The 12,336-nt window shown below is 42.2% G+C and overlaps 2 protein-coding genes across 2 annotated transcripts in view; one reads left to right on the plus strand and one right to left on the minus strand.

Moving 5' to 3' along the window:
* The window catches only part of mycbpap (mycbp associated protein), a 17,580-nt gene extending 8,624 nt beyond the window's left edge, over positions 1-8,956 (minus strand). The window contains exons 1-8 of the mRNA XM_052138175.1: positions 8,850-8,956; positions 5,780-5,907; positions 5,304-5,466; positions 5,103-5,209; positions 4,515-4,689; positions 3,267-3,382; positions 2,145-2,295; positions 1,448-1,557 (exon numbers count right to left, since the gene is read on the minus strand). Of these exons, the coding sequence (XP_051994135.1) occupies positions 1,448-1,557; positions 2,145-2,295; positions 3,267-3,382; positions 4,515-4,689; positions 5,103-5,209; positions 5,304-5,466; positions 5,780-5,907; positions 8,850-8,916 (1,017 nt within the window). The 5' untranslated portion in view covers positions 8,917-8,956. The remainder of the gene's footprint in view (positions 1-1,447; positions 1,558-2,144; positions 2,296-3,266; positions 3,383-4,514; positions 4,690-5,102; positions 5,210-5,303; positions 5,467-5,779; positions 5,908-8,849) is intronic.
* Positions 8,957-9,540: 584 nt separating this feature from the next.
* rasd2b (RASD family member 2b) lies at positions 9,541-11,235 on the plus strand. Its single transcript, XM_052138215.1, has 2 exons — positions 9,541-10,184; positions 10,439-11,235. Exons 1-2 carry the CDS (start codon positions 9,581-9,583, stop codon positions 10,966-10,968), a joined length of 1,134 nt encoding a protein of 377 aa, XP_051994175.1. The 5' UTR covers positions 9,541-9,580; the 3' UTR covers positions 10,969-11,235.
* Positions 11,236-12,336: the final 1,101 nt, after the last annotated feature.

The following is a 12,336-nucleotide window of genomic DNA, read 5'->3' on the forward strand; positions in this document are numbered from 1 at the left end:
GTATTTATGTGAATAAATCATTAGGAAAGGCAGTTTTCAGTCTCAAGTGAGTCTCTTATACACACTTTAATAAATGCTGTTTTTATAGTCTGTTACACATTGTCTGATCATGTCCTCTTCTAACAGCCACAGTTTCATCATTCAATCTACTTTATGAAACACGGTCCTCTTCTCCTCCGCTCTCTGAGGACACGACGGGACAATCTGTGACTTCCAAATAATCAGTACTTATGACATTTGGACCGACAGCAATTCTGATTTCAAAGTCTGCAAACACTTACTGCTCATTTCTTCAGTTGTTTCTCTACAGTCAGGTTGGGACGGACACTGCTGTGCAATTATGTCAAACAAATACAACATTGTCGCTCAGACGGTCTTTGAGCGGTTCTTCAATTAAAGTGGAGTAGACTTGAAACATTGGCTATTCGAAATGACACAGCACAATATAAAAAAATACAACACAACACAAAGCCATATCATATTTACACACATATCTGGCATCACAGTATCTAACGAGTGTGTGTGTGTAAGTGTGTGTGTGTGTGTTCCTGTACAATAGCTTGTGTTCGTGTGATAATGGTGGTAATCACTGCAGGCGATGCACAGATCAGCTCTCTGAACTCTTGGGTACATGTGTGCTGCTGAATACTAATATAATTCACACACTAATGAACACAGGCCATTCTGAGTGTGTGTGTTAAACCTGCAAACAGATCCAGATGTCTAAGTGTCAGAAATGAGGCGAGAACATTGCATCGAAACTGCAGGAAGAGACTCATCGCGGTCTTTAAAGCTCAATCACATGGAACACCAAGAGAATCTGAAATCTGATATGCAGCGGAAATTGTTTAAAAACAGACCAGATGCCCCTGAAAGACACTTGTTGTTAATGTAGACGGTCGTCATCCCGTCGTTCAGATAAAACAGAAATTGAGATGGTTTTTCTGTGCTGTAACTGTAATCGCTCTATTCTTTTGTGGCCTTGCAAGCGTTGCTTTTCTGCAATTATTTCACATGGACATATTAAATGTTCAAATGTTTATGTAGATAATTGAAGTTTAACTCTATGTGTGCTCTCTATTCTGTATCTTCACTTTATACTTTAAGAAATGTCCCATTCACTTACATTGATACAATATGCTGAACACCTTATATATATAGACAGACAGAAAGACAGATACAGACAGACAGAGACAGACAGACAGATAGATAGACAGACAGATAGATATGACAGACAGACAGACAGACAGATAGATATGACAGACAGACAGACTCTCTCTATCTGCTGAACAAATCAAGATCGTGATTAAACAAAACATTCTCACCCAGACCTAATTCAAAATATCTCTATATTAAAACAATAGAAGTCTATGTCTTCATTTAGACAGCCAACTAAAGGTGTGTGTGTGTGTGTGTGTGTGTGTGTGTGTGTGTGTGTGTGTCTTACAGGTGCACTGAAGTCAATGTCTCTCTGTATATCTTTAAGCTTATGGCGACGCTGTTGCAGATACACACTCTGATCCCAGCCGCTGTTTACTGCATCAGACATCACATTACCTTCACAAATACACATATAAACACATGACTATCAATATAAATATCTCACAAACACATTGGGAGAAAATTACACTTGGTTGCCTATAATATTCGTGCTACTCCCGCGAAGCCATTACAAACATTGTGCGCTGACACTGTATTGATGAAAACATGAAAAGGTGGGCAATTCTTTTCCTTCCTTTCACATGATAGAATCACACCAAATTGGCTTCTTGTCCTTTATTGTACTGCTGTAAGATCCCCAAATCTAATCTCGTATAATTTACAGACACTATTCTTGTTGTTGTCCCTGCTGTTTTCATTCATTTTCATGGAAATCAGTTGGATGAACACGTTTATATATATATATACCCTGAAATCAGAGGCACATGTTACCATAGAGACAGAACATGTGAAACAGATTACAAGATTTGTTATTGTTTACAAAGTGCAAAGGATAAGTTTGCAAGACATGCTGTGTGAGAAAGCATTTGTTCAGTTGTGAAAGTGTTGTTGTTATACAGAGTCAGTCAAAAGTTTGGACACATGTGACTGAGGATTATGTTTAAATACTAATCATAAATTGTGCCTATGATTAAAGTTCAAACCTGACTCCAGACGTGTGGTGTACGGCTGTCCGATTCGAGTGATGGGTGGAGGGTTTCCCTGCTCGGTTTGGGTGAGAGTGGCTGTTATTCCACTCAGCTCGTCTCCAAACCGCTGTGGAAGACTCCAGAACTCACTCCCTACACGTTGACCCTGTAGAAAGGGTGAATATTAGATTTAGCTGTACTCACATCAACATTGAGGAGCTCAACCATGGCTGGGTCTAAAGAGTAGGGGGTGCAATGTCCCACTAGATTTTCTGGTCCAATGAAGAGACCTCTTGCATTTACATTTACATTTACATTTATGCATTTGGCAGACGCTTTTATCCAAAGCGACTTACAGTGCACTTATTACAGGGACAATCCCCCCGGAGCAACCTGGAGTTAAGTGTCTTGTTCAAGGACACAATGGTGTTGGCTGTGGGGAACGAACCAGCGACCTTCTGATTACCAGATTACCAGTTATGTGCTTTAGACCTCTACACCACCACCACTCCCGTGGTGCCCACCCTAAAGATCAAAAGTACCAGCCCTGAGCTCAAGAGCAGGGGGATTGCAATATCAGATTATTTTACTGAAGACTGGAATATATAATACCAGGAAGTCATATCATTTTGAGGTACTTTTGACCATCAATTACAGGCACACATAAGCTTCTACCCATGAAAGCTCAATGTCACGCGTTATTGCGGTACAACATGCGTCAGGGCACCATTTGAAACCCAATTGGATGTAAACATGACACATGGGACGCTAAAGCAGGCATTAGCATAACCGTTCCGCTATGGGCAGTTTTTGACATCCAAAAAATTACAAACGTTACTTTTAAAATACACCTATGTGGAGTAGGGATGGGCATTTAGAGTAATTTTGTAGTCGAGTACTCCAATCCCCAAAAACTCAAGTAACCAAGTTTTACATTTCAAGTAACCAATTACTTGAAATGTAGAAATCAGGCAATTTACTTAAACATCTTGATGAGTATTGCTTGGCGTGGTTGCGTCTGGTTAGAACAAAACCTTGGATTAACATGGAAGAGATACAATTTTAAGAGACACAATGTAAAGGGAGGGATCCCGACTGGGATGGACAGAACAAGAGAGCGATGCTTGTTGATCTTACATGTCCTGCGTGTAGAGCGGGCAGTCCTCTACTGATCAGATACCTCTGCTCTTGCATCTGTCTGAATGTGTTTGACTGATTCATCAATAGAGTGTCCACTGGCTTCTGCAGTAACCCTACAACACGCAGAGTATGTGTTACAGACCATTACCAGCGCAGAGAACGCTCATGTGCGTTCTGTTAATGATTTAGCTTCTATCAGAAGATTTCAGCTCTTGATGGGGTGAATCTCATTATAACAGACCATTACAGGATATAATCCAGTTACAAAACACGACTTATCTGTGTGTGTGAAAATACATCCGTGCGCTATTGGAGGTGGCCTTTGATATGGTCAGGAGTGGGTTGTAATCTTCACTGACTCATCAGTTTAACAACACTTCTCCATATATGGAGCTTTAACCAACCAGTGGAGCCCTGACATGGAGATTGAGAGCAGTTATATAAACATATCTCATCAGAGCCAGGGGGTTCACTTGTGGGCAGACACTTAAGCTTTGGTGCACGGTTGGGACATTGCAAAGAAAGTGGTTTGGGTCAAAATTGCTTCAACAGCGAGGTTGTGTTAAGGTGTAACGGTAGCCAGCTGGTAGATAGCTGTGCAGTGTGTAAACCTCACTCTCCTGACCTCAAGAGGTGCACTAGCGACTGACGCTAGAGGCTGTAGCCTTTAGCCTCCTTGTTAGCACACCTGCCTCCCACGCTGGACGGTTCGAGTCCCGTTCGGAGTGGGGCGAGCAGGGCAGCTTACAAAAGCATCATATAAGTGGTGGTTGAGCTGTAAGAGGCTAAACTGGACTTTGGGTGATCTGAAGTGGACAAGCGAGACACATCACCATTTATACCAGGTCATACCTGCATTAACTGAGCTTCAGATGTGTGTGCTTGTCATCTGAGTCACTGGATGTTGATTTCAGACACAATGAAGTAGTTCAAATGTTCAGATTGGATGGTTATTGCCTTTTAAAGCTGCAGGTTACCGCAAAAGTTTAAACTCTTGTTTTAAGATAGCGTTTGATTGATAGGTGACTAAATGGAGGTCGAATGCATTCAAACAAATAAATGTTTGCACTGCGAGCCCAATGTGGTCACATGCGTTTCTGATCACCTTCAAATGTGGTTCAAGTGGACCAATCTCAAACCGTTTTGGAGTTTAACATCAACCCGTTTCAATGGATCGCTCAAAACACATCTTAAGACGAGGTGTTAACGGGGCTACAGGATTAGTGAGAAATATGAAACCCTCACGGGAGATGAAGTCCTGCTGTCTGCGTCTCTCCGTCATGTGGCGGTACCAGTGCTGAAGGGCGTGGTACTGTTGATTCCACACAGTTCCTGAAGGATCTTTGGCTTTGTCGTTGTACCTCTCATTCTCCACCACAAGAAGGGGCAGTTCCTTTTGCTCTGGAATCCGCTTGACCAGCTGAGGAAGAGAGTAAAAGTCACATTCAGAATCGAAATAGGTCTGTGCAGGGCCGCGCTAAGGTACTCCGGGACCACGGGGCTTACCGTTTTGCTGGACCTGCCAGTCGTCAGCCTGGGGGTGGGGGCAGGAACATTGTTACTCTATGAACATGCGCTACACAGACGGTTTTGCTGTTGCACACTGTCTAGTTGTTTAAAACAGCATCTACTGCTAAAGGGTTTTATATAGGAATGTTGACAGGGGAGAATACGTTGGCGGATGCTACGACTGACCCCCGCCCCCCAGGAAGTTTGGGGCCACCCTGCAGCCACGGTCCCTGGGGCTTAAGCCCTGGTAAGCCTGTGTGTAAATGTGGCCCTGGGTTAGTGGACATTCCCTTTTTTGCGTGACTCTCATTCCATGTCTCTCACCTCTGTCTCTCCTCTGATCTCCATCTCTGTCCTAAAATCCTCCAGGGTTCCTAGAATACTGTGCGGCAGCAGCATCCCCTTTGTGTCAAACCGCGGCCCTCCGGGACCTTCACGTGTTTCAGAATGAACCACACAGACAGACAGGTGAAGTTTGGAACGGCAAAGTGTGGAACGTCAATACATTTCCTCATGTGACCTTACCTGCATAGTCAAACGGCTGTGGTGCAGTTTCCTGTGGGAGGGGTCTCGCTACCGTGACCCTGACCATCCTGCCAACCTCATCTGGTGGGCGTTTCTTACGGACATAAACTCGGGTCATTGATTTGGACTTCTGGGGATCTGTAGGTGGTTTAGGGACATGCAACTGCAGAGAGAAAGAAACTATGAATGCACACACAAACACACGCAAGCGCACAACGCGGTGCGCTAGATCAAGATACCACAAATCTAACAAGCGTGTTTATGATTGGAGAGAAATCCAATAGAGTTCGACTATGTTCAGAAGAGCAAACTACCCTACTGCCATGCAAAGGCAAAATGTAGATATGACTGGAAAAATAATACTTCCTGATCCCAAGCACTCTGTACTGTTAGCAGTATGCTAGTTTTCTGTTCTGAACGTAGCCTCTCCAGGCCCTGTCTCACACACACACACACACACACACACACACACACACACTCTCCAGGTCTTCTGCTCTGATGGTCAGACTCTGGATATCATCTCCATTCAGAATGGGACTGTGATCTTCCTCAACCCCACATGATGATGATGAGATCTCCTCACTGCCTCTCGCAGTCTTCTTATCTGACTCAGAGATAATGAGAGTACTGTATGTACTGTATGTACAAATATGATCACACTATATCATAAAAGCAGTATAAGACTTTGTGATACAAGTTTACTCTCCCCATCATACATACAAAATATGGAATTATATAAACAATGCTTCTACTTGTCATTACGTCCTCAACAATACCTATATCAACAAACCAAGGAAAAACCCTTGAGTCCTGCCCATGTAAATATCAGTACAGTGAGCGACAAAACAATGAAGGGTGGAAACAATTGCTGATATGTGATAAAATATGGCCGCAGTATTTAGTGATGGAAAAGCCTCGGAGGCACATGGAAATTAACATACAATGGCCGTAAACAATCTGCTGGTGTGTGTTTCCGCACACATTTCTGTGTGAGATGTGCATACTGTACTAATGTTTTATGTATCCTAAATTAGATTTTCACGCAGTTTGCATAAACTGAAACTAATACAGCTTGACTGGAAATTACATCCAATCACAATATTCTGCTCAAGTGATATTTCCCTTGATTTTCCTTTGCTTTGTCTCATATATTTCAAGTACATCAACATTTAAACAAACTTTAAAAGGGGCAAAATTGATGGAAAGATCAGCACAATATTTTATACAACATAAAATATATTGAATATTTTTGCCTATTTTGAAGATTTAAGCATTTCAATTTCATTTAAATTTCTTGGAAAATATTCCAAGCCGGTTTAAATGTGACCGTTAATAAAATAATATTAATAAAACAATAAAATACAAATAAATATATTAAAAAATATTTTTTTTTAATAAACATACAAAATGTCTTCATGTAAAAATGTAGGATAGGGGATATAAAATATCATTAGCTCAGATAAAAACAAAAGTCAGTGTAAACACACACACTGAAACACACACAGACACACACTCACTCACTCACTCACTCACTCACTCACTCACTCACTCACACACTCACACACTCACACACTCACACACTCACACACTCACACACACACACACAGTTGTGTTTCCATGTTTTATGGGGACTTTCCACAGACATAATGGTTTTTATACTGTACAAACTTTATATTCTATCCCCTAAACCTAACCCTACCCCTAAACCTAACCCTCACAGAAAACTTTCTGCATTTTTACATTTTCAAAAAACATCATTTAGTATGATTTATAAGCTGTTTTCCTCATGGGGACCGACAAAATGTCCCCACAAGGTCAAAGATTTCGGGTTTTACTATCCTTATGGGGACATTTGGTCCCCACAAAGTGATAAATACACGCTCACTCACACACAAACACTCACACACACACGCTCTCACACACAAACACACACACACACACACACACACACACGCTCTCACACACACACACGCACACGCACACGCACACACACACACACTCTCACACGCACACACACATACACACGCACACACACACACACACACACACGCACACACACACACACACACACACACACACACACACACACACACACACACACACACACACACACACACACACACACACACATCCTCATCTTCTCTCATTCTTTGCTGTTGATGAGCACAAACACTGAGTCAGAACATCCTGTATTGTTTCACAGGTGGGATGTCAGAGACGAGTGACCGAGGAGAGAGAAAGAGAACAAGACAACATGGATCTCAGAGTGAATGAAGGAAACACGGGAAGATATTTGCTCCTCTGAACACCAAACCACATGAAAGTGAGACAGAAAAGCCTTTTATTGACACCTCCCTGAGATCTCTGATGAGAGAGTCCCGGACCTCCCGCAGGAAGAGAGAATGACCGGATAACATGTTCACACCTCTCTCTCTCTCTCTCTCTCTGTGCACACTTTACCAGCAACATGACAAAGGATTGATATGATGAAACTATTTATATCATGTTGAAAGTGAAGACAAAAACATATTGTGACATGTTGTGGTTGTCTAGCATTAGTGTTGAACTTCATACATCCACAAAAACCCCAAATTGAATCAGTTCGGACAAAAGCTCTCGCATCATTTGTTACAGATGCCACTTACATTACATAACACAATACACGAGACACCTCCCGAATCCTCTCTGGGCCACGTGTACTGTCGATATCTCTACACCTCTCTGAAGACAACATATACTAATGCATCTTAAAGGTTGTTTATGTTAAAGGGACAGTTCACCCAAAAATGAAAATTCTCTCATCATTTAATCATCCTCAAGCCATCGCCAGACGTGTGTGACCTTCTTTCCTCTGCAGAACACAAATGAAGATTTTTAGAAGAATATTTCAGCTCTGTAGGTCCATACAATGCAAGTGAATGGTGACCAGAACTCCAGTGGTTTAATCCATGTCTTCAGAAGTGATGTGATAGGTGTGGTTGAGAAACAGATCAATATTTAAGTCCTTTATTACTATAAATCTCCTTCCCAGTAGGTGGCAATATGTATGAAGAACGTGAATTGCCAGAAACACATGTAGAAAGTGAAAGTGAAAGTGGAGATTTATAGTAAAAAATGACTTAAACATTGATCTGTTTCTCACCCACCTCTATCAAATCACTTCTGAAGACATGGATTTAACCACTGGAGGTTTGTGGATTACTTTTATGCTGACTTTATTTGCTTTTTGGAGCTTCAAAGTTCTGGTCACCATTCAGTTGCATTGTATGGACCTACAGAGCTGAAATATTCTTCTAAAAATCTTAATTTGTGTTCTGCAGAAGATAGAAAGTCACACACATCTGGGATGGCATGAGGGTGAGTAAATAATGTGATCATTTTACTTTGGGGTGAACTGTCCCTTTAACAATATAATGCATTACGAGCTGATATGAACTTGCAATGAACAGATGTGTCTTGGGTAAATTAACATGAACCATACACCAACATTTGCCATAATAGTCTGTTATTAAATATGAAGTTAATAATAATAATAATGTTTTTTACCTGATGGTGTCGGTGGTCTTGTTTCTCTTTTATTAATCTTGCTGGATGATTTCCCGACGCCCGCCATTAAACCGGATCAAAATAATATAAAACAAAAGCAAAATAACTCAAACTTGCGTAAAGACAGATTAAATGCGCATATGTTGCTACAGAACGTCTTAGAAATTATTTTTATAGAAAGTTTTCACAGTTAGAGATCGGCTACCTCGGTCTCCAGTACTTCCGTGTACGAGCGCGTTGTCATGGCAACGGACTCGCGTGATCGCGTAACGCCGTCAAATAATGAAGACATGGGCAAAAAGAGTTAAAATGGATAAATAAGGGGAAAAATACCATTTTATATTTAAAAATAAATATGAAATTCTAATTATGTAAAATAAACAGTGCAAAAAAAAAAAAAGCACATTTAAGCAAATAAGCTGAATAAAAAATTTAAAAAAATAATTATATATAATTTGTTATCCTTTCCTCCGAATTAAAACCGTGTACAAGCATCATTGCAGCAGTTATTGTGCGATCTGGCCCATATCATCATGCACAGCTCGGGAAACGTTTTGTTCCAAGAGGGTAACTCACTGTGCGCCTGTCAATCACACCGATGACGTATGACGCGCTTATAAGTATCGCGCAAGCCGAGCGCACCACATTACTCACCTATCCACACCTCAGCGTGTACAGTAAAAGGTGGATGTAACACTTATTTATAATAAATATATCCCACATATGTCCTCATGTGTCCCGTCATGGAGCTGGATCAGAGCACGAATGCCGCAGCCTTGATCAAACACCAGAGTCACGTTCTCGCCAGTGCCAGCTCACCCGGCGTCCTGCTTGCGTACAAAAGCGCGACGCAAAGACTCGGCGCCATCGGGCTCAAAGTCAGCACACTCTCCAGAGCAGGAATGGGCATCCTGAAGTTGGCCACGACGCAGCTCAAGCACCAGGAAAAGAAAGCCAGGGTGGTGCGTGCGTCCAGTTTGGGCAAGCCGCATCCGACCATCGACAGCAGTCAGTGTAAGAAATCTCCAATGGACCAGCTGGCAGCGTTGGTCTTGCACGGACACACGGGTCTCCAGCATATGTGGAAGGAGCTCCCGTGCGGCACCAAGCCGCAGAACTGCAGGCGCATCGTGGTGCTCGGCGCGCCGCGGGTCGGCAAGACCTCCATTCTGCGACGATTTCTCCGGGACGACTTTGAAGAGCAATACGAGCCCACGTGTGAAGACTTTCACAGGAAATTTTACCACATTCGCGGAGAAACTTACCAGATAGACATCCTGGACGCGTCCGGGGAGAGGAGCTTCCCTGCAAAGAGGCGACTGTCCATTCTAACCGGTGCGTAAAAGTTTCTTAACGCCAGCTCATTCTCACTTTGGAGCCAATGTTGCACTCTTTTCATTTTCTATAGAATATTGCAAAGTTATTTTGTTATTCAAGTGCATGCGTAAATACACACATAAACAAATATAGGCTAAATAACTACAATTTTTTTTAAATTAATTTTATTTATGTTCAACTTTAAATTTGCAATATGTACCTTAACATATGTTACCAAAATGCTTACCCACTTTCCTCATATTTCTATGCAGGTGATATTTTTCTGCTCGTCTTCAGTCTGGACGACCGCAGTTCGTTTGAGGAGGTGCGCGCTCTGCACGCCGAGATTCTGGCGGCCAAATCAGCATTGCACAGATCAAAGCAGAAAGTCTGCGTGCCCACGGTGATCTGCGCGAACAAAGTAGACTTGCCCTCCGAACAGCACGCGGTGTCACGGACAGAAGTGTCCCGTGCGTTCGGGAACGGCAGCGCTTTGTTCGAGACCTCCGCCAAGGACAGTGTGAATCTGGAGCAGGTGTTTGAAGCGCTGGCGGAGCGCGGCGGACTACCTTTGGAGACCGGACCCTCACAGCACCGGAAAGTGTCCATCAGGTCGTACCAGGCGCTCCGGGCGGCTCGGCTGGCGGAGAAAGGGAGCAAGTCGTCGGTGCGCGACACTCCGTGCGGCGCGCTCTATCCACTTGCCCGCAGACCGAGTTTCAGCACGGACCTGCAGCTGGTTCTAGGTACTAAAGGCAATAAAAAGCAGAGCAAAACACTGGACAAGTGTCAGATACAGTGAAGAGAAAGACAACCGCTTTTATTTAAAGCAAAAACCAAAACAGAAAACCGAACAGCACTTGACATACAACCCATAATTTTCACAGATCTGTTGATATTATAAACTTCAGTCAGTGAAGACGGCATTTTTAATTAGGCGGGAACAATTTCGCGCCTCCGAGGAATACAGTACCGTCCAAATATGTCGCATTTTCTCATTTGCACAACCTTATTTTCCACAACCGATTATTTCTGATGGTTTCTGTCCCCTAAAAAACCTTTTCAAAAAACTCATTTTGTCAGCAGAACGATGGACAAGTACACCAAAGACCGACTGAACTGAGTATACACATTACTACAGCCTTGTTTTCAAATTAAAGATGGCGTCTATGATTGTTAAAATGTGATACTGTATAATATGTACAAAAATGATTTTAAATAAAGCATTTTATACCAAGGTGATGAGTTCAGTTTAATGATTTTTAAAGCGGCACTGAAACACCCCATGCATTCGGCGAAACAGGAATGTGCCACGATGAAATAATATAAAGAAATACATTATTATGAGGATGTGGGTGTTTAGATGACATGGTAAAGCCTTGACTCGTATCTGGAGTTGCATAACACCCATAACGCTTAAAAAAATTGAATGTTGATGGAGCAACATCATTTGTGTGAGAAAAAAAAATAACAATGGAAGGTTGTTTTGATCAAATTCAGTAAAAGTAAATAAATAATAATAATAATAAAAACAACTGTGGGCCCCTGAATGGTTATAGTTATATTGTATAGCTGTGGGGGCAATAGTTATAGGGCAAAATTGAGTAACAAAAAATCATCTCACTGTATCAAAAGTCGGCAGCTTTTGATACTATCGACCACTCTATCCTGTTATCCAGACTAGAATATGATGTGGGGCTAAAAGGTGTCGTCCTCCAGTGGTTCCAATCTTATCTCTCGGGTCGTACTTTCAGAGTAAAGCTAGGAAATTGCTCTTCGTCTGCTGCGCATCTAACCTGTGGCCTTCCTCAAGGTTCTATTTTAGCGCCTTCTCTCTTTTCCCTCTACATCTTACCACTGGGCACCATTCTAAGAAGACATGGGGTATCTTTTCACTGCTATGCAGACAACACCCAATTGTATGTTCCAATCAAGAGAAATGATCCCTCTGCCCTTTCATCATTGTTAGGTTGTCTGGATGAAGTAAAATTTTGGCTGGATAAAATTTTTTTGTTTTTAAATGAAAACAAAACAGAGATCATTGTTTTCGGGTCCACTGGTAATCCCCAGGCTGTTACCTTTGACCTAGGCAGACTAGCGGCATTTAGTTCTGCAAGTGTGCGGAACTTGGGCGTTTGTCTGGATGAGTCTTTAAATTTTGAAAAGCAAA

Source organism: Xyrauchen texanus, chromosome 11 (assembly GCF_025860055.1).
Source record: "Xyrauchen texanus isolate HMW12.3.18 chromosome 11, RBS_HiC_50CHRs, whole genome shotgun sequence".
In the NCBI taxonomy this organism is placed as follows: Eukaryota; Metazoa; Chordata; class Actinopteri; order Cypriniformes; family Catostomidae; genus Xyrauchen; species Xyrauchen texanus.

Bases quoted from the DNA above. Each gene is read 5' to 3' on its own strand.
- rasd2b (XM_052138215.1), top strand. From the start codon at position 9,581: ATGTGTCCCGTCATGGAGCTGGATCAGAGCACGAATGCCGCAGCCTTG. The intron at 10,185-10,438 runs GTGCGTAAAAGT...ATTTCTATGCAG, and splicing joins GCGACTGTCCATTCTAACCG to GTGATATTTTTCTGCTCGTC.